At 38.8% G+C, this 23,410-nt stretch overlaps 1 protein-coding gene across 2 annotated transcripts in view; it reads right to left on the reverse strand.

Annotated features, from left to right (window-relative positions):
• Window positions 1-23,410, reverse strand: part of SETD2 (SET domain containing 2, histone lysine methyltransferase) — a 125,923-nt gene that overhangs the window by 12,672 nt on the left and 89,841 nt on the right. The window contains exons 15-18 of one of the 2 annotated variants that reach the window (XM_059160733.1): window positions 15,931-16,600; window positions 8,773-8,907; window positions 6,255-6,394; window positions 3,485-3,596 (exon numbers count right to left, since the gene is read on the reverse strand). In XM_059160733.1, coding sequence (XP_059016716.1) covers window positions 3,485-3,596; window positions 6,255-6,394; window positions 8,773-8,907; window positions 15,931-16,600 — 1,057 coding nt within the window. Of the gene's footprint in view, window positions 1-3,484; window positions 3,597-6,254; window positions 6,395-8,772; window positions 8,908-15,930; window positions 16,601-23,410 lie in introns of those variants that run through there. The other variant, XM_059160734.1, reaches the window with a different exon arrangement.

Genomic DNA, 23,410 nt, shown 5'->3' on the forward strand with positions numbered 1-23,410 from the left:
GTCTGCTTCTTCCTTTGCCTGCCGTGGCCCCAGTTGTAATCTTTAAAAAAAAAAAAAAAAAAAAAAGAAGTCTCATTTGTAACCCCTCTCAGGCAATTAAGAGGTAGGAGGAATGTTTTCTCTTTCTAATTTCTCACTCCTCATCTTTACACATACATCATCCCCTTATCCTGACACACAGGGGGCACGGCGATACAGCAGTTATTTTTGAGTTAAATGCTGGACTTATATTTGCTTTTACAGACTCCTGAATGGGCTTCTTGTTGTCTGTTGCTTAACATTCCTGAAATAATTTAATGATATAATTGAAACAAATGTCAGGAGACTAGGCTTTAAGAAATGCTAGAGAAAGGCTACACTATGTGAATTGGAAAAAACTCTAGTACTCTTACAAGTATACATTTCAGTCCTTCAGTCAAACACCTCTCTGCTATAAATGCAAGTGTGCTGATTTCTTAACTTTCCTGGTCTGTCCTTCTATAACAAATGAGGCACACTTTGAGGGATAAAATACATGCTCACATATTAAACAAAGTAACAAAAATAATAAACCAAATATAATAAACCAAAATATAATAATAAAAATAATAATAAACAAAGTAACAGTATATAGTTAAAATAGATTATTCTTTCAGAAGCCTATTACCCGGCTTCAAAAAAAGTATTAAAAATACATAGAGTTCTTTGCAGTCTCTTACATTAGACCACTAATTTAAATTTAAGCTAATGAGTGGTGGGGTACCATTATTTAAAAACAAAATCTTCCCTCTCATCTCTGATATTTTATTTATTTGTTTATTTATTTATAGTGGGGAGAAGGAGAGAGAGAATCTTAAGCAGGCTCCCTCCCCAGTGCTTATGCAGGGCTTGATCTCACAACCCTGAGATCATGACCTAGATGAAATCAAGAGCCAGACACTCAACCAACTGAGCCACCCAGGTACCCCTTATTGCTGACATTTTAGAAAATCACGAAGGAAAGCTCTTCCATTATTAGATAGGAGAAATTCCACCATTTTGGTCATTCCCAAGTGCAATTTCATCTTGGGGGTCATCTCATTATCTCACTGCACAATTAAAACAAAAATTACAATTTTTAGTTGGTGGCTTAAACCCCATAGAAAGCTATTTTCTTCCTTCTGAAGTCCTTAATCATAGTCAAGTTACATCCACTATACTCTGACCAATTTCCTGGCTGAGGTCTGGCCCTTCAAATTTCACACAGGCTTCACAACATAAGCATGCAGTAAGAGCTTCATATTTATAATTCATGAAAGGGATACATGCATCCCTACATGGTCCACCTGTGGACTATTCTCTCCCAATTTTCAAATCTGGTCAACCAAACGAACATGTGTTACTCTGCCATCTATTAAGAACAGTATTAATTCTAATCCTAACTTTGAACTGATGCTCCAGTATGTTTATAGATTAGAACTGTTTTCCACTAAAACCTAATTATACAGCCACATATTTTTCCACAGTTGTCGCTGTGAATATCACACGAATTTAGAGTACTTTTCGGGAATTCAGTGTATGTATCTAGTGAAACTAATCTAGGGCAGGAGTTAAGAACCCACAGCCTTGACTGGAACAGGTTACTTACTTTCTCTGTATGTTACCAGATACAACCTGATAAATACAGTCACTTTGAGTAATACGTATATAGTGAGCTTTTGCATTATGTATCTCCTACAATCAAATAGTATTCTACAGACCAAAAGACTGAATCATGATTAATAGTCAAGGTGCAAAAGGTAATGTCTCTTGATATGTTTCATAAACTTGGTCTCAAAGCTCAGCTGTATTTCTGCACCAGTGATCTCTTCTCAAACCTTCTGTTTATTTTTCAAAAGATATAACTAACAGAGCTACAGAAGTCTGGAAAGAGGGAGCTACTGTGGTTTCTTGTTAGTAAGCTTCTGGATACTTTCAATGGCAGCTGCCCAACAATCCTGTGCATATTCCTAAATGAGTCAAGAAAATGCGACAATACCATAGCTACAGTGATGAGGTTAAGTAACTCAAATGATTCTTTTGAAATTTAGTAAGCTCCACATGGATTTAACTTAAGTGCATACTTTTTTGGGCAAATGCAAATATATGAAGAAAGAAAAACATTTCTCCCAAACTGAATAAAATGTGAAAGAAGGTATGTTGTTTCCATTTTACTCTCTCACTCCAGCTCCTTCCTTTCTGTCCCCTTCCCCCTCCCAGCCTCTCCAATGACTTAACTAGTTAAGAGACTCTTCTTGTTTGGGAAAAAAAAAAAAAAAAAAAGGTACTTTCACATCTTAGGACACAGAAATATGGTCTTTGATTTCGGACACCTCACCCTAGGAGACAGTGAGTCCTGTTACAAATGGGAAAAAAAATGGTTGTAAGTCAGTCACTGAGTATTTAATTTACTTAATCTCTAATTGTATTTACTGTATTGTCAGAGAGAGAGATGAGGAATAAGCTTTTTGCCTTCTTTGTTCTAAAAATAGTATCTCCGTAGTAAAATATTCTGTTCCAACTCTTAAAAAAAAAAAAAAAAAAAAGTGGGGGTGGGGGGCATGTAGCATATTCCTTTGGTGAGGTTTTATGTAAACAGTTAACCTTTTTCGAGACCCATCAATCCAAAAATGGCAGGACACTGAACCACACCATCTATGTAAAATTTTAGTTAATGAGCTAAAACACATTTAGAAAGAAACACAGAGCATCAAAAAGAATGCAGCATATCTACAAGAGCTAAGATAGATAGATAGGTATTTTTAAGATTTTATTTTTAAGTAATCTCCATACCCAATATGGGGTTCAAATTCACAATCCCAAGATCAAGCGTCACATCCTCCACTGACTGAGCCAGTCAAGTGCCCAAAGAGCTAAAGGAGGTTAAAGGAGGTTATGATGGAGTACAAATACCATGATTGTATCTATGTGTTTAAAATGGAAGGAAGGAAGGAAGGGGAGAGATACCTGTGTGTGCTTTCCAGAAAGGTCTAGAAGAATATATGCCAAGGAAAGGTTTCATAACCTGGCACTACTGACATTGTGGGCCAGTTCTTTGTTGCGGAAAACTGTCCTAAGCACTGTAAGATATTTTATGACTTCCCTGGCCTCTACCCACTAGAAGCCAGTAGCATCCCCACAGCTGTAACAAACAAAAATGTCTCTAAATATTATTATCAAATGTCCTCTGGTGAGCAAAACTGCTCTCAGTTGAGAATTCCTGCACTACTTAACAGTATCTATCTCCACAGAGGGAAGTAAGACGACAAGAGAGCAACTGAAAAGAAATGAGGGCTTTTATTTTTTGCTCTACATACCATACTTCTGTACAGTTTGGATGTCTTAGTCCTCTCCAGCATTTATTACATGTGTTAATTCTCCAGAACAATGAGGAAAATAGAATCACAAGACCACATGGCTACTGGCCCTGCAAAACGACAGGATACAGACTCCCAATGATCAGAAAACACGTGTAAGCCACACTCACCTTCATGGGGTTTTCATCATATGTTGGGGTTCCCAGGTCCATCTCAGCTTCATGCTCAAGGCTGGCATCATCTCCTGGGCTTTCCCAAGTAGGAGGATCCCACTGAGTCTGCCTAGAAGAAGGTAAGAGCAGCCATGCTGTTATGGCCAGAAAGCAGAGAACTCTGGCACAGGTATCTCTGCTCATATACACATAAAACACAACATATATAATGAGGCAGAATAAGTCAGCTTCGTAAGATAGAGACATTCTTTTGTTACCTCTCCAGCAGCATGATTCTATCCCAGAGACATACAGTGTTTAGCCCACTGTATTTCTCTAGCCAACGAGGTGGCAGTGTTTACTGGGTGTCAAAGACAGCAGTAATACCAAACATCCTATTTCTCACCTGGCTCTAATGTTCTGGAAAGAGGATTCGGCAAAACCTAAAAAGTACATGGAGTCAGTGCTTGCCTCTGCCTCCCCTCTGCAGGTGAGATCAATAGTGACTGTACCTAGCATGCGCTTGGAGCAAAAAAAAAAAAAAAAAAAAAAAAAAAAGACTTGAGGTTAAGACCTTGTGCCCTGGGGTGCCTGGGTGGCTCAGTCGTTAAGCATCTGCCTTAGGCTTAAGGCATGATCCCAAGGTCCTGGGACTGAGCCCCACGTTGGGCTCCCTGTTTGGTGGGAAGCCTCCTTTCCCTCTCCCACTCCCCTGCTTATATTCCCTCTCTCGCTCTGTCAATTAAATAAATAAAATCTTGAAAAAAAAAATCAAAACTTGTGCCCTTGGCTCAAAATATTCTCAACTGACTGCAAGAAGGGCTCTACCCCGTTAGCTCACTGCACGTTTATTAGTTGCTTTGAAAATAAGCAAGCATAGATTTTTTTTTTAAGCTAGATTTGTGAGTTAACAACTGGAAGACAATTCATGTTCAGGAGTCTGAAGTCAGCTGCCACAGGGATGCTATAGGGAAAATCACTTAAAACGTCCAAAGCCTCAGAGAACTAGCAGCCTGACAGGCCAGTCCTGCCATTGCAGTCTTCCTGTGCTCTCCAACCACTCTATCTTTAGTCAGCAACATCACACGCGCTTGATAAAGCATAAAGGAAACTATCTGTATGAAATTTTTAAACTCATAAGGCATTATAAACAAAGACATCTGCAATACTCTTGATAAAAAGACCTAACAATAATGACAGAGAACAGGGAGATGCTCCCAAACAAGTAATTCGCAAGATACAAGTGGCCAATAATTTACTTTAGATAGTCCATTTCAACAATAAAAGAATCAGAAATGAATATAAGCTCCCTCGCCTATTAGATTTACAAGAGTAGAAGAAATTACATTAAGACAAAGACAATACTGTATACTTTTTGTGGGAGTCTACAGTGGTACAATTTTTTTTAATGGTAAGCTGACAATAATTATCAATTTAAAATGTTGATTTCTTTTAACCAACAGCACAGTAAGATTAGTGTCTTTAAGGATATCCAGGGTTGGAGTTATATATAAAACAGTGAAAATCCAGCAATGATGGTGGGTTAAGTAAAATTTCGTACAGCCATACAAGAGAGTAGGAGTTGGCAAACTTTTTTTCTATAAATGATCAGAGAGTAAATCATCTCTGACTTTGCGGGCCATATGGTCTCTGTCACAACTACTCTACTCTGCCATTATAGTGTGAAAGCAGCCATAAATAACTCCTAAATAAATGGGGGTGGGTGTATTCCCCCCAAAAACTTCATTTGCAAATTCAAGTGGCCTGTGGGCATAGTTTGCTGACCCCTGAAACAAAGTATAAGCATGCACCGAAAATGTAGTTCTATCTATCTGTAACCGACAAAGTCCTCTACAGATTGGTAAGAAGATTATAAAACATGTACCCCAACAACTCACATAAAATTATATACCAGTGAGTAAACACACACACACACACACACACACACACACACACACACACACAGAAAGAGAGAGAGAGAGAGAGCACAGACATTCACATAAAACTATCTGTCTAAAAGATGTATTTTTTTAAACTTCTAGGTAAAAGATAAATTGGGCTTTTTGCATATAGCAGGGATCATCAAACTATGGCTCATAAACCAAATCTGGCCTCCTGTCTATTTTGTAAATCAAGTCTTATTGGACACAGAAGTGACCATTCATTTATATATGGCTTATGGGCCGTCTGCACAATAATGAGAGTTGAGTAGTTGTGACAGAGACTGGCTGGCTGGCAAAGCCTAAAATATTCATTATATCTGGGCTCTTAGAGAAAAGGTTTGCTTATGACCCCTCATACCTACACAATATTAGATGAAGTCATTATCTTTTTTTAAGTTCTTTTTTTTTTTTTTTTTTTTTTTGACAGAGAGAAACACAATGAAAGAGGGAACACAAGTAGGAGGAGTGGGAGAGGGAGAAGCAGGCTTCCCACTGAGCAGGGAGCACGATGTGGGGCTCAATCCCAGGACCCTGGGATCATGACCTGAGCCCAGAGCAGACGCTTAATGCCTGAGCCACCCAGGTGCCCCATCATTATCTTTTTAAACTCCAGTTTTCTCCAAGAGTCTTGCAGATTAAAAATATGCCAAAATATATCTCTAAAAAGTACCAAAGTCTATGGCCTGACATAACATTTAAGACGTGATTCTAGAAATCTGGCCGCCCTCAAGCACAATGAACAACAGACAATGACATCAAGCCCACACCCATCAATCTCCTCTTCTGACGGCAGCTTCTTCCACCAACTGAAAGCTGACCTGGGATGCCCGCACAGCCCTTCTTACCTTGTGATCACATGGTAGTAATAAATCTTCCCTTCTGGATCTCGGGCTGTCTTCCAGTTGGGAGGTAAGACGATGGTTTTGGGTTTGGGAGGAGAGGGGGGTGGCAGATCCAGAAGGTTATTTGTCACCACCATTTCAGGCTAAAAACACACACAAATTCTTGATCAGTGACATCTCTTCTAATCTAGCCGAAAAGGACAAAGTAGCCTACTTAATATGTAAAAACATATATCCTCCACCTCTTTTTGAGAAACAATAAAACAAAAGTCCAATCTGGGAAATGATCAGAGATGGCTCTATGAATAGCTTTAAGGATCTATCAGAAAACTGACAGTTGGCTCCAAGTTCACCATCCAACAGATCACCTTTAAAAATATTCAGCAGCTCATTATCTAGAGCAGTATCTTTCAACCTTGACAAAACCAATGCTAAATGACATATACCAACTTCAGGATACTAATTATATAGAGCTCACTCTCTCTTTTTTTTAAGACAAAAACCTGAAAAGCAAGTATGACAGAATGTTAACATTTATCCATTATCTATTTTTCTGTATGTTCAAAACTTCATATTTATATCAAAAAATTTAATGTCACATTTGAAAAACATAACAACTTCAGAATCACTGCTAGGGACTGAACTGTTTCCCCCAAATTCATACGTTGGAGACCTAACTCCCAATGTGACTATTTGGAGAAAGTGCCTTTAAAGAGGGAATTAAAGTTAAATGAGGTCATAAGGGTAGTGCCATAATCCAACAGGACTGGTACACACATAAGAGAAAGGGACATCAGGGAATGTGGGCCAAGAAAAGGCCATGTGAAGATACAATGAGAAGACAACCATTTATAAGCCAAGGAGAGGCCTCAGGAGACACGAAGCCTGTTGACAACTGATCTTACAGACTTCCAGCCTCTAGAACAGTAAGAAAATCAATTTCTGTTGTTTAAGTCACTCAGTTTGTGGCATTTTGTTACAGTAGCTCTGGAAGACTCGTAATAAACTGCTATAAGTATATATGCCCTAAACTGTCCATTTTATGTAAACCAGTTAACATAGAATCATTTTTCCAGCTTTACCTTTGCTTGAGCAATCAAAGAGGAACCCAAGATCCCAGGCTCAGGTAAAATGCAACCACTTTTTTCTTTTTTAAAAGATCACTTTTAAGCAAACACAAGTCTTGAAGCATCACTGCTTTGTGTATACCACTAATCCCTACTTCACGTAGCTGCTGTTTTTCGTGTCCTACTTCAGTTCCGCTTCATTCCTGTAGTTCTCTAGCCTATAAAGTGACCTCTTTTCCCTAAGCTTCTGTGTCACTTAAGAATACTTCAAATCCAGGGGCACCTGGGTGGCTCAGTTATTAAGTGTCTGCCTTTGGCTCAGGTCATGATCCCAGGGTCCTGGGATTGAGCCCTGTGTCAGGGGAGCCTGTGTCAGTACTTACTGTGTCAGTAAGGAGCCTACTTCGCCCTCTCCCACTCCCCCTGCTTGTGTTCCCTCTCTCGCTATCTCTCTGTCAAATAAATAAATAAAATCTTTGCGGGAGGGAAAAAAGAATACTTCAAATTCAAAAATAAAAAACAAAACAAAAAAAAACACTTCAAATCATTCAGAACTTAACCAAATTACTAATCCTTCCCACACTTGGGAATGGTTCTTTCCCTCCTCAAACTAGCTGTACTTTTTTTGTGATACTAATTGTACTTTTTTGTGATACTAACCTCTACTTTTAGGATTATTCATTGTGATCTTCAACTCTCTAAGTGGAATGTGAGCTTCTGAGAACAGGAATGGAAGCTTAGGTTTGTATTCAGAGTTCCTAGAAGGGCCCAACTCACAGCAAGCCCTCAAATATTCCAACATCTACTGGAAGTGCAAACGGTCTCAGCCCCCAACTGTCTCAAACGCGGTCTTTACACTCCATCTCCACTCACTGTCCTACCCGCCAAAAGCCACCATCATGGGATCGCTGCAGGAGCCTTCTCTGAACTGTCAGAATTCCAAAGTGCTAATGGGTAAGTTACTCTGTTCGGCTGCTCAACTGCTTCCAATGCCAGCCTCCTAGTTCCCACTTCAAGATTTCCCTGTATGTGGAAGAATGCCATACTGTACAACGTGTACAGTGAAGTATATCACTTGTTTCTATACCCCAGGCCACAGTGTCTAGTGTAGTATCATATTCTAGGGCTCCATAAAATAAAAATAGCGACTTGAGAAAACTGTTACATTAGAATTCCTACCAAAGTATAAAAATACAAGTCAGTTAAAATTACAAATAAAATGGATAGCAGGAGCAAAATATGTATCTATCAACATCGCTGTAAATTTCACAGAATTTTTAAAAAAACGGTTGAGTAATGCTTCCTCTGGGACATAAGCACTTACGCGAAATTGGGGACTACAAAAGTTAAAAACAAAAAACAGAGTGGAAAACCAAACCAAACAAAAAAGTAAACCTTCTAAAGATGAGATATGCAGCCAATGAGCATTTTATCAACTGAAATATTTCTCTTACTGGCTGTAAGGGCTGAGGTTGCCCTGGTGCAACTATTGTCGTCACGGCCGCGGCTGGCTGGACCACCACCCCTTGTGGGTGAGCTGTGAAAATCTGCTGTCCCTGGATATACTGAAGACTTGGCTGGGCGTAATTCTAAAAGATAAAATGAAGAAATCAAAAATTTAGACTTTTCTAGCTCTAATACAGCAGTAATTAACTTTGAAGCTGGCATCACCTTATTGGAATCCATTAGTTTTTTAAAACTTTTAGTAAAGAATATTTGGATACAAATGTGTAAAAGTCTTCTGTTACAAACACATAAGATCTTTTTTTAAACAATTCCCTAGTAATTTACTTACCTTGATTTTATCATTAAAAAAAGAAAGAAAGAAAGAGAGGGAGGGAGGAAGGAACAAACAAACAAACAAACAAACTCACCAAAAAAACCCCAAAATGCTTGGGCAGGCTGTGGGTGGTGCTCCTAAGAGCTGTCCCAAGCCGCAGTACCAATGGTGTGTGGCACTTATGATATCCAAGAGATTGCTCCCCAGGACTCTTTGCAGAGAACCTTTATACCACCAACTCCTAAAAACTACCAGGTATTCTGGGCACCTGGGTGTCTCAGTGGGTTAAGCCTCTGCCTTTGGCTCAGGTCATGATCTCAGGGTCCTGGGATTGAGCCCTGCAACTGCTCTCCGCTCAGCAGGAAGCCTACTTCCCCCTATCTCTCTCTGCCTGCCTCTCTGCCTACTTGTGATCTCTGTCAAATAAGTAAATACAATCTTTAAAAACAACAACAACAACAACAAAAACCTACCAGGTGTTCTGACCAGAAAATGTCAGAGAGTGAGGTAGCAGAGGAAGTAAGATGGTGATCAAATTTTAAACTTGTTTTTTTAGCTTTCTGTAGTCTTCAATAATACAACTCCTTCCAAGGAAGACAGCAGAATTCATTTGATCCAAAATTCTTAGCACATACAGGTACATACCGTGCTTTATGAAGCTTAGAAAGAACCCTTTCACATACATGGTCTCATTAAGTCCTGATCACCATCAGAGGTGGGTGTGTCCCACATGGAAGCAACCTAAGAAAGTGTCACAGCTGTAACTTACACCTAGTCTGGAATTAGCTCTCATCAACAGAAAAACTGCTTAAAGAAGAGGTGACGAACATATCCCGAAAAACAGCTCTGGTGTCTTAAGAGGTGATGAATACCAAGGAAATGAATAGGTATCCTGTACTTAAGGACAGATTTTGATCCTACAGACTGAGATTATACCACATAAAATGATTTCAGAGGCATATATTACCAAACACCCAAAATATAAAATATAATCATTCCAAGTGATACCAGTAAAGAACCGAAGAGTCTGAAGAGGCCAGTGGAACTAAAAGATTTCTGGATGAGTAAGTACTGAGAGGGCACCAAGAAAAAGAGAAGAGGAGTACGACACAGTTGACCCTTGAACAACACGGATTTAAACTGCCACTTATAAGATGGATTTTCCACAGTATAGTATTGTAAATGCATTTTCCTTATGATTTTTTCATTTTTTTTTCTCTAGCTTACTTTAAGAATACAGAACATAATGCATATAACATACAAAATATGTGTTAACTGATCATTTGCCATTAAGGCTTTCAGTCAACAGTAGTTAAGTTTTGGGGGAGTTAAACATCATATGCAGATTTTTGTTTGGGGGGAGTTGGTGCCCCTAACCCCTGAATTGTTCAAAGGTCAACAGTACTTGATTCAATATTCTGGAATAGCTTAATCTACAGAGAGAAACCAGACTCAATGTTAATTGTCAAGGCAGAATTATTATCCAAATAATATCACAAAATAGAAATGCTTTCATCTCTAAGTATTTGGATACAAGATGGGAAACCTGCACAACATCAAAGATTTTGTAGAAACAAGTATTATCTCCCAACCTAATTCTGGTCATGAAATCTGGTTAAACCAAAAGGACTTTTTAACGCTGCTGCATACCCAGACAATACTGAATCAAGAGTTTAGTACAAAACTATGATCAGCAAAAAAGAAGATCAAATACTATTCAAGAAATTTAAAAGTATACTCTTAAACAAAACATATCTAGCTGGGTTCTAGTCTATGATCACCACTTTACCCGAAAAGTGAACTTCCAAGAGCCCTGATGGCCAGCAGGAAGAATCTTGAAGAGTGGATACAAGAGGGAAGTTACTGCGCATGTAGGCAGTTAATATATATGTGCTGGGAAATCTGATTCTGAGTAAAAACAGTTTCTGGGAGTGTGCCTGGGTATGTCAGTAGGTTAAGGGTCTGACTCTTGGGTTTGACTCAGGTCATGATCTCACAGGTGGTAAAGACCAAGCCCCACACTGGGCTCTGTACTCAGCGGGGAGGCTGCTCAGGCTTCTCTCCCTTTGCCCCTGTCCCCACTCGCGCACACACATGTACGCACACTTGGTCTCTTTCAAATAAATAAACAAATCTTTAAAAAAAAAGTTTCTGGGGGACTGAAGAAGGCAGTAAACTGATAAACATGTTATCTCCAGAGTGATCAGGAGGTCAAGCACCTGAATCTACAACAGAAAAATGCTAATATTTTGGAGGCTAAAAATTCCTTTGACCTTCACTGAAACTTTGCTCCTGGAAAATCTGTCTGACAAGATCAGAGTTAGTAAGTAAGGCTCATCAATGGAGACACTTGAAAGGACCTGATTAATGTAAAGTAATGAGGTAAAGCTATGGTTTCTTTAGCATGAAGACTCTCGCTCCAAATGCTGGCTGTGTGGTAACTTCTGAACTGCAATGGCTTTATCGAGCTGAATCATTCTCTGTATTTGCCAGAGGAGGCTCCAGACAAATTTCACCTGTTTCTAAAAAGCAAATATATATTTAAAGGATGATAATTTATCATCAGGAGAGAATGGAACACATACTGGAAATAACTTCCAAAGGAAATGCCAAAAATATCTGAACCATATCAGCCTTGCTAGACTAAAAAAAAAAGTCACCCAAGACAGCAACAATCATTTAGAGGTACAGTCTTTATTTTATTTTTTTTTTAAGATTTTTTTAATTTTTATTTATTTGAAACAGAGAGAGAGAGATCACAAGTATGCAGAGAGGCAGAGGCAGGCATAGAGGAGAAAGCAGGCTCCCCGCTGAGCAGAGAGCCCGATTCGGGCCTCGATCCCAGGACCCTGAGATCATGACCTGAGCTGAAGGCAGAGGCTTAACCCACTGAGCCACCCAGGCGCCCGAGGTACAGTCTTTAAAACCCAGACTGTCAAAAAGAAAGAGGAAAATGAACATCCTTCAGGCTTCTATAGAAGCTATCCTAACCAACGGACAAATACATGTCAATGCCAAAACTAACAACAGCAATAAAAAGGGAAAACAGGTTTGCAGTCCCACTGAGGTTCATATGGAAGATGTACACACTTGTGAGACACAAACAGCATATGCCGATCAAGTCTATCTGCTGGGGGGAAATCTGTAGGAAACTGGCTCTCTCCTTCAAGAGACATGAAATTACATAAAAGCTAATTTTCTCAAACATCAATCCAGTCTACAAATATCTTTAAAATGGACTTCCCATGGAATTTACAAGAGAAATCTAAAAATGTCTAAAATGTTATAAAAGGGAAAATATGATTATTCTGCCCCTACTTCTAGAGAGGGAAAAAAATCACTATTACTTTATATGAGTCACTTCACTTTGTAATGTGAAAAATTATAGTCCTTAGCACCGCATTCTTTGAGATGTGATTCAATAGGCCACTTAGTAATGTCACAAAAACCACTATAATCATGTGGTCTCTGTGGAAATAGGGCTTTTATGTTTAATAAGCAATTACAGCAAAAAAAATGAAAGTCACCTTCTGATCACACATCTGCTCCAAACGTCAAAGATATTGCAAATGTACACACACAGAAACTTGTGTTATATCACCTACTACCTCCACTGTCAAAGTTATCGTATCTTGCAAACTCTCACTTTCACCTGTTTCTAAAAAGCAAATATATATTTAAAGGATGATAATTTATCATCAAAAGAGAATGGAACACATTCTCTCAGTAGCCCATGGTCGATACTATGCTTGAACACAAACCTCAAGGCCTCTTCCTGGAGGTCAGATCGTTAGAGCAGACACTAGAAGATGACCCTGACTAGGAGGCTTTCATACCACACTAACATCAATACTCTCAGTATTATTAAGGTAACTGAACAATAACTATAATTAAGCCTTCAAGGTACATCGTGCTTTAAATCTACCATTATTAGTATCCATTAGCTCATGCAAACCTCAACCACTATGAGGCATTCAGCTCATTTCATAGATAAGTAAAACTGAAGAATATAAATGAAGCACCTGTCCCCAAGACATACATGAAATGATGGACACGGACTCCAAACACACACTGACAACATTTCTATGATTCTCATCACCCAAAGCCCAGCATCATCTCTGATAACTAATCTTACAGAGAAAGAAAGAACAGTCTGGACCATCCAACTCCATTTACCTACCACTCTAGTACAAACAAAATACATTAGGGAGCTAACACATGACTCCTTGGTAGAAAGGAAAGGAAAACTGCAAGCAAGCAAAATTGTAATGCTTGAGTCCTAAGGCTATGCCTAAACCTTCTGCTCAGTGGGATGGAAAAAACAGACTCCATTTCATAAGAATGGCCAAATGACCAGTTAACTCTCTCCTGGCAGGTCTTTAGTAAGTATCCTCCACTGCTGTTGTTTATGCTCTAAAACCTAGGTTAAGAACATACTTCAGGAATAGAAATGGGATAGCCGCAGACCATAATTCTTACATCTGATACACATTCTCAGGGAAAATCTCAAAATGAATGGCTTGGTCCAAGAAAGAATATGGTAAGAAAGCAGAAGTCAGAATCTAAGAAACTTGTTTAAGACACTTAAAACATTCTGTAGGAGGCAAAATTAAACATACAAAAAGAAAGACAATAGTTAAAAAATTGATACCTAATGGCCAATAATACCCATTTTCTTTTCTTTTCTTTTCAGATTTTTATTTATAAGGGGTGCCTAGGTGGCTCAGTTGGTTAAGTGTCTGCCTCCACTTCAGGTCATGATCCCAGCTGGGGTAGGGGAGAAGAAGAAGTCTGCTTCTTCCTCTCCGCACTCCCTCCCACCCCCCCATCTCTCTCTCTCTAGTAAATGAATAGAATAAAAAAAGGAAAAAAAAGATTTTTATTTTTAAGTAACCTCTAAACCCAACATGGGGCTTGAACTCACAACCTGGAGATCAAGAGTTATATGCTCCACCAACTGAACCAGCCAGGCACCCCAACACCCATTTTCTTATTAGCCTTATTTAGCACTACAATATTCATTGTATGCCAAACATGAAAGAAAAAAGCAAAAGAAACCTAAGAATGTTCAGCGAAGTGCTATTTCTAATTATAAGAAAAACTTTTAAATGACTATCCCCAGAAAAATGGGTAAGAAATTATTTGATAAGCAAATGGGATGTTATATAGCCATTAAAATGCATATGTGTATGTATATTCACATACGCATATATAAAAATACAGAGTAATTTGGGAAAATGGTTAAGAATCATGTTAAGTATAAACAATGGGATAGTTCCAAATCTTCAAAATTACAAACACATGAAATATATAAGCATGTGGATAAAGAGATCATTCAAAATGAACGCAATTAACACTTAAAATTTTAGGAATTAAAACTGGATACCTTGTCATGGCCTTACAAACTAAATTTTGACGCAGCTTCATCACAAAAATAGTGACAAATCACAGTATTGGTTAGTACTAAGTAATGTGTGCAGGAATTATCTCTGCGAATCTCCCCCATCCACAAAAATTCACCTTAAAGGAGTGATGTGAGAGACGTAGGAATGTGGTGAGGATGATGGCTTATACATTCTTTTCTGGTTTTTTTTTTTTTTTTTTTTTTTTTTTTTTTTTTTTTTTAAAGATTTTATTTATTTATCTGACAGAGAGAGATCACAAGTACACAGAGAGGCAGGCAGAGAGAGAGAGGGAAGCAGGCTCCCTGCTGAGCAGAGAGCCCGATGCGGGACTCGATCCCAGGACCCTGAGATCATGACCTGAGCCGAAGGCAGCGGCTTAACCCACTGAGCCACCCAGGCGCCCTCTGGTTTTTTTTTAAGCTTAAAATGTACTGCTATATTCTACAGAAAAGAAACTTGATTTAAAAGTACAAAAATAGGGACAACTGCGCGGCTCAGTGGGTTAAGCCACTGCCTTCGGCTCAGGCCATGGTCTGGGGTCCTGAGATTGAGCCCTGCATTGGCTTCTCTGCTTGGCGGGGAGCCTGCTCCCCACCCCCACCCTACCCCCCACCCCCGCCTGCCTCTCTGCCTACTTGTGATCTCTCTGTCAAATAAATAAATAAAATCTTTAAAAAAAAAAAAAAAGGCACAAAAATACACTTTGAAATATAAAATCAGTACACTCAGCTTTTAAATTTAACATTACTATTTCCTACTACAGTGATATCCTCAGGCTCAGTGCATCACAGACACTCTGGCAAAATTTGTGATGATAAACATGTAGGGGATAGAAAAAAATATACACACCAGGTCTCAGAAGAAAAGGACAAGCCATCTCCTGACTCAATTACCATGACAAAGGTTCTCCCACTGTAGCAATATAAAAGAATTAACTGTGTATTATTTACTGCCTATAAGCGAAAAGGAGAGAAGTATCCAAAATCTTCTCTCCATCTCTTGCTTTAGGGGAAGTCATCTGGACACTGTAAGAAGCCCTATAAAAAGGTCCATATGAAGACAGAAAACGGAGTTAACTACCATGTAAGTGAGCTTCAAAGTGAATCTTCCATCCTTTGCCTAACCTTCAGATGACTATAGCCCTGGTTAATAGTCGGACTCTAATTTCATGAAAGACTCTGAGTCCAAACCATCCATCCAGACAAGCTACTTCTGAATTCCTGACTCACAACAACTGTGAGATAATAATTACCAGTTGTCTTAAGCTGCTAAATTCTGGTGTAATTTGTTACACAGCAGGAGATAACTAATACATATGTAACTGATTGGTATGTAAAAGTAATCAATGGCAGGACTCCCCCTTCACATCAGATTTAACATCCCATAAACAGAACAAGACAGACAAGAGAGGTTCCGAAATTGGTTACCTGTACAATTGGTGGAGTTGTCTGTGAATAGGGTGATGTCACACCATAGACAGTTGGGCAAGTCTGTCCTTGATAATATATGGTTGCTTGAGACTGTGCAGGAGAATACTGCTGCTGGACACTGACTGACTGTTGGTTTGAATCCCAAACACCATAATTCTGTCCTTGGACTGGGCCTGGGGCTGGCACTGGCAAGACGGTGACGCTGGAGTCTTGATGTACCACACCTTCACTTTGGGCCACATACTGTGAACTGGAAACTTCCACAGGGGCTGCCACATGGGGCACCACTGGCACAGGTGGAGGGGCAGCAAGAGGTTCTGTAGAATGTCCCACCAAGGGCTGAGAATGATCGTAAGGAGCAGGAGAACACACGGGGTCCATGTTGGGTGTGGGAAGGAGCACCTTCCCAGCATTAGGGTTGCTGGGATCCACATAGGCCTGCATGGGATAACCTGGTGGGTAGCCGGCAAAGGGGTGATGAGGGGCATTGTAAGCAAGAGAGTCATAGGGCAGTGGAGACGTCATTCCCAGGGTCTGCATCTGCTGCTGCTGTTTCTGAGCCTCCCGCTGAGCCACCTCTTGCTCAAATAACTTCCGACGCTCCTCTGTAGAAAGTTTATTGCGGTCTTTAATTCGTACTTTCTTTTTAGAAGTTGGTGTATCATATCTAGAAAAAAAAACAGAGCATCACAAATGTTTTTCCCTAAATCAAGAACATAATCAAAGCATTAATAAAGGTATGTCACTCAATACTAAACCATTAATCACACCAAATCCAATTTGGCATTGGTTAAAAATCAGTCAAAATTACTTAAGGAATCCTGCAGATAGAAGAGAATCTCAAGAAAACATTTAGAAGAAAATAGTAACTTTTTTAAAAAAATATTTTATTTACTTATATTTAACAGAGAGAGATCACAAGTAGGCAGAGAGGCAGGCAGAGAAAGGGGGAAATAGGCTCCCTGCTGAGCATAGAGCCCCATGTGGGGCTTGATCCCAGGACCCTGGGATCATGACCTGAGTCGAAGGCAGAGAGGCTTTAACCCACTGAGCCACCTAGGCACCCTGAAAATAGTAACTTTTATCTCTTTTTTTTTAAAGATTTTATTTACTTATTTGACAGAGAGACAGATCACAAGTAGGCAGAGAGGCAGGCAGAGAGAGAAGGGGACACAGGCTCCCTGCTGAGCAGAGAGCCAGCCCAATGGGGAGCTTGATCCCAGGACCCAGAGATCATGACCTGAGGGGCCAATAACCTCATCTTTATTCTCAGATTCTAGAACTCCAAATTAAATATACATATAATATTCTAAAAATATTCTTCTTTACACTTGCATAGTTCTCTATACAGTTCTAGGTTTATAAATTCTGAAATTAAAACAAAATACACTAACAAAAGCTACAGAATTCGATGTCTGTCTGACCACATGCATTCATGACAAATTCAACAGAGAGCAGTTCAGTGAAGGCTGAGAATGCACACTGAAGAGTATGGAGAGTTACATTCAGCTCCTCGTCTCTGTGCAATACCAAATATAATAGATTTTACTGCTAAGCCTAACGCCCTGTGATGGTTTTGACAAGGCCTCCTGGAAACCATCAGCTCTAACATTCGAAGAGAACTGAGGGCTTTTCTTTTATTTTTTTTTAAAGATTTTTAAAATTTATTTATTTGACAGAGAGAGAGAGACACCGTGACAGAGGAACACAAGCAGGGTGAGTGGGAGAGGGAGAAGCAGGCTTCCTGCTGAGCAGGCAGGCCCACATGGGGCTCAATCACAGAACCCTGGGATCATGACACAAGCCAAAGGCAGACACTTATCAACTGAGCCACCCAGGTGCCCCAAGAACTGAAGGCTTAAAAGAGTTTGTTGTGAAGTTCTATAGAGTGAATCAAACTTCTGAGAAAGTGCTCTTTGCAAAAATTTAAAAACAACAACTAATTTCAAGAGGTTTCATTGCAAAAAAACATCTAAGAACAGCTTCACGGACAAGGGCAAAACATTTATCCAAACAACAAAAAACAAATGGTCTAAAAAACTCTTAAGCTGAAAGTTCCTTTAAAGTGTTAATGGGGGGTGCCTGGGTGGCTCAGTGGGCTAAGTCTCTGCCTTCGGCTCAGGTCATGGTCTCAGGGTCCTGGGATTGAGCCCACATTGGGCTCTCTGCTCAGCGGGGAGCCCGCTTCCCCCTCTCTCTCTCTGCCTGCCTCTCTGCCTACTACTACTGATCTCTGTCTGTCAAATAAAAATCTTAAAATATATATAATAAAGTGTTAATAGGATGGTAGTATCCTTAACTGCCTGGCAGAAACAAATGCAATTAGTCTACAGAAGAAAGCACCTTAAATCCAAAAATCTAGGCTTCAGTGAATTCCCATAGATCAAATTCTAAAGAACATGATGAGTTTATTAAAAAAATAAAATTATAAAATTATACATATACCTATATAATCAAATGAGAGGAAGAAACCCACAAAAACTGGTACTGGAATTATCTGACACAGACTATAAGAGACATTTATGTTTAATGAAATAAGAGGCTATTAAAAATATTACTAAGGAATGGGACCATAAAAAACTATCAGGTAGACTTGAAAAACCACCTCATGAAACATCTAGAAAGGAAAAAGAGTGGAAATTAAAACTCAATTATCATATAAAACTGAGCATGCACATACCTGACAATTCAACAATTCTACTCATATTCCCAAGAGACCCTATTGCATATGTACCTCATAATTAGACAACAACAGCACTATACTTAACAGAAAAATCCAAATGCCTATCTACATTTTACAACAAAATGTTACATACAACAATGAAAAGGAATAAACTGATACATACAATTGTGGATAAATCTTAGCAATACAACATCAAGTGAAAACAAAGTACCCTCAAATTAAACGCAGAAGAGCGGCCTTTTCATAAAGTTAAAAACTAATATATTATTTTAAAATATATATTAGAGGACATAAAATGGTACTTTAAAAAAGGAAAGCCAGGGTATAATGAACACAGGAAAAAAGACAGAGGCATCTCAAGTAGTAAAGGCAGGAGATATATAGATACATGGTATGGTTAAGCAAGAGATCAGATCTGAAGAGAATTAGTAACAGAAGACAATCTTCAAATTCAAAAAGCTCAATGAATTTCAACCAGAGAGAAGAAGAAATTCTCATATAAACACAGGGTAGTGATACTGCAGAACACCAAATAAAAAGAGAACATCTTAAAAGCAGAACCAGAGGGACGCCTGGGTGGCTCAGTTGGTTAAGCAGCTGCCTTCGGCTCAGGTCATGATCCCAGCGTCCTGGGATCGAGTCCCACATCGGGCTCCTTGCTCCGCAGGGAGCCTGCTTCTCCCTCTGACTCTGCCTGCCACTCTGCCTGTGCTCGCTCTTGCTCTCTCTCTCTCTGACAAATAAATAAATAAAATCTTTAAAAAAAAAAAAAAAAAAAAAAAGCAGAACCAGAGAGGGGCGCCTGGCTGGCTCAGTGGGTTAAGCCTCTGCCTTTGGTTTGGGTCATGATCTCAGGGTCCTAGGATAGAGCCCCACATGGTGGGGGGGGTGTCTCTGCTCAGCAGGGAGCCTGCCTCCCCCCACCCCACCTTCCTCTCTGCCTACTTGTGATTTCTGTCAAATAAATAAATAAAATCTTTTTAAAAATAAAAAAATTTAAAGAAGAGAAAAACTTTAAACTCAACAAAACTTCCTTTTAAAAAATGAAGAGTCCAGGGCGCCTGGGTGCTCAGTGGGTTAATGCCTCTGCCTTCAGCTCAGGTCATGATCCCAGGGTCCTGGAATTGAACCCCGCGTTGGGCTCTCTGCTAGGCGGGGAACCTGCTTCCCTTCCTCTCTCTCTGCCTACCTCTCTGCCTACTTGTGCTCTCTGTCAAATAAATAAATAAAATCTTTTTGTGAAAATGAGAGTCCATGTTCACATAAAGACTCATACATGTATATGTCTTACACTTGTAATATTCACAACAGCCACCTGGAAACAATCCAAATGCCTATCCACTAAGGAATCTGTAAACAAACTCTGGTATACCTACCCGATGGACTACCATTTATTAATAAAAAGGAATTACTGGAACACATAAAAACATGAATGGATCTCAAACACAATCTGCTAAGGAAAGACACATCAAATACTATCTAGAGTATGATGTCATATATACATGACATTCTGGAAAAGACAAAACCAGTGGGTCAAAAAGCAGGGCAGTGGCTGGCTGCCAGGAACTATGGGTAGGAGAAGGGGACTGCCTACAAAGAACTCAAAAGAATTTTCTGAAGTGACAGAAATGTCTATATGATGACTGTGGGTGGTTACTTAATTGCATGCATTTGACAAAAGACACTGAATTATATACTTAATATTTCTGTAAGTAATTTATACCTACTGATTAAGTAAAGCTGATTTTTAAAACTGAAGGTAAGCAATGCAAACAAGATTTTTTTGACAAAAACTGAAAAATAAGATGAACAAAAAGTCACTAAACAAAATCTTCTAAAGGAAGGTCTAAGGAGAAAGAATGGAGAACAAAGAAATTGACAAATGTAAACAAATTAGTAAGTCTGTGTACACATAAAAAACTGACAATAACGAATGGGACGAAGCAACAAGAAATTACAATGCTGGACAGCAGCAGCATATAATCTGAACGATCAGAGTATCCTAAAGTACAAATGTTGTCAGGATATTGGTTAGCTTTAGATTTTAAGTGAAACAACCAGTTAAAGAAATGCCACAAAGAATTTAAAAAAAAAAAAAAATCAATCATCCATAAAGCTATTTATCTATCAGACACAGAAAAGTTAAAAGTAAAAGGAAGGAAAAAATACATTATCAGTTAAATCCTACCAACAGGAAGATAGCATACTTCTATTAACATCAGATTAAATAGATTCTAAAGCAAGTCTCAATAAAATTCTAAGAGCTGGTATAATATAAACTGATTAATAGCAATTAATTTTGAGATTTAACAAAAATTAATTTTAACACATTGCAAACCATAACAGTATCTAGAACTAGGTTATGATAAAACTGCACTATCAGGGTACCTGAGTGGCTGGGCCATTAAGTGTCTGTCTGCCTTTGGCTCAGGTCATGATCCCAGGGTCCTGGGATGGAGCCCCACATTGAGCTCCCTGCTCAGTGGGAAGCCTGCTTCTCCCTCTCCCACTCCCCCTGTCTTTGTTCCCTTTCTCGCTGTGTCTCTCTCTATCAAATAAATAAATAAAATCTTCCAAACAAAACAAAACGAAACTGTGCTATCAAAAGAGTAGTTCAAATAGTACTTAGGGAGAAATTTAAATCCTTCAACACTTTACTTTGAAGAGAAAAATGCTGAAAATTAATGAGCTAAAAAATCTCAATTATTCCAATTAAAAATTTATAAAAAAATATAATAAGCCCAAAAAAGTGGAAGAAAATAAAACATGACTAGAAATCAATTACCCACTCCCCTCAAAAAACAAAACACTGTTATTCTGTGATTTGTACTGGAGGCACTGCTAGCAAAATAGCAAGAGCAAGGCAAAAGAACTAGAAAGGAAAAACAAAAATTTATATGATGGGGATTGTTGACAAATACAAAAACAAAAAGGGAAAAACCCCTATACTTTTGAAATATCTGTCAGTTTCTATGTGGTCACCAAACATGAGATCAATGTAACAAAAGTCAACTGAGCATCTACATACCAGCAACAAGCTGAAAATGTAACCAAAAATTAAGGTTCTCAGAAATGAATATACCAAGATACCTAAGTCTGCAGGAAACTATAAACAAATGAGATTAACAAAAAACTCAATATTTAAAATATTAAAGAAGACCTAACTAGACAGAGCATATCTGAATACTCAGTTTGAATATAGGAACAGAAATACTCAAAAAACTGTTAAAGATGTCAAGTCTCCTCAGAATCACCTTGGTGAGGGGGTGGGGTGGAGAGGGTAGGAGAAATCTGACAAGCAGATCCTAAGGAGAACAAGTCTCAGAAAAAAGAGATGACATCCCAGAAGATCAAGCAGGGGTTTGCCCTACTTGCTATCAAGACTTAATATAAGCTACAGTCACATTATGAGCCCCAAAACAGATCCTTCCATATATAAAAGCTTATTAGAGAGAGACAGTGTTGCAGATCAAGGAGAAAGGACAGGCTTTCAAGTAAATGGTGCAGAGATAACTGGGTATTCACTTAGAAAAAAATGAAACCATATCCCTACCTCACAGCATACATAAAAATTAATTCCTAATAAATTAAGCACAAGAAAAGAAGAGAGTATCATCACCTCAAGTACAGGGAAGAATTTCTAAAACACAGCACTAACCATGAAGAAAACATACATGTGATGTAGTCAATTACACCATAATTAATAAATTCTATATATCAAAAGACACAAAGGAGTCAAAATATAAGTTACAAACTGGGAAAAAATACTTGCAAAAATTATTACCAAAGCAGAATTATATTTAGAATATAAAGAACCCCTAAAAAGTAAATCCTAAACTCAAAAAGATAAAAACTAAACAAAGAGCACCTATTAAAAGACACTTCACATTAGAGGAAACAGGGATGACCAATAAATATATGACAAGATGTTCGATCTATTTAGCTATTAGGGTAATGCAAATTAAAATCACGATGAGGGGTGCCTGGGTGGCTCAGTGGGTTAAAGTCTCTGCCTTCAGCTCAGGTCATGATCCCAAAGTTCTGGGATTGAGCCCCACATCGGACTCTCTGCTCAGAGGGGAGCCTGCTTCCTCCTCTCTTTCTGCCTGCCTCTCTGCCTACTTGTGATCTCTGTCTGTCAAAAAAAAAAAAAAAAAAAAAAAAAAAAACCCACGATGAATTTACTATTACAAACTCTGACAACCCCAAATTAAAAATTCTGACAACTGCATTATATGAATGCAATACTTCATGTTTTCAAAAAAATAAATTTAATTTTATTTTTAAGTTTTTTTATTATTTGAAAGAGAGAGGGAGGGAACACATAAGCAGCGGGAGGGGCAGAGGAAGAGGGAGAAGCAGACTCCCGGCTGAGCAGGATTAGAGTGAGGGACTGGATCCCAGGACCTTGAACCATGACCTGAGCTAAAACCAGACGCTTAATCAACTGAGCCACCCAGGCACCCCCCAAAATAAATTTAATAAAAAAAAAACTTCTCTGGAATAAATGTTTTTTAGTACCCAGTGGGTCACCATGTGGCTTGTTTTTCTACAAGCATGGCAAAGACAGCCTCTGACACAGGGATCAATCAGCATTTTGACTGATCCGCACAAGACTCATTAGAAAACAAAGTTCTGGCTTTAGAAGAGTTACCATTATTCTTAAAGAGTTATCGCCAACCAATCTCCACTCCCCTTTAAAGAACCAATCTCTGGCTCCTCAAATAGCATTTCAATGTTATCAAGTAGAAACCTAGTCTTCACTGTCAAAAGAAACTCTATTTCAATATTTAT

This window comes from Mustela lutreola, chromosome 2 (genome assembly GCF_030435805.1).
Source record: "Mustela lutreola isolate mMusLut2 chromosome 2, mMusLut2.pri, whole genome shotgun sequence".
NCBI lineage: Eukaryota > Metazoa > Chordata > Mammalia > Carnivora > Mustelidae > Mustela > Mustela lutreola.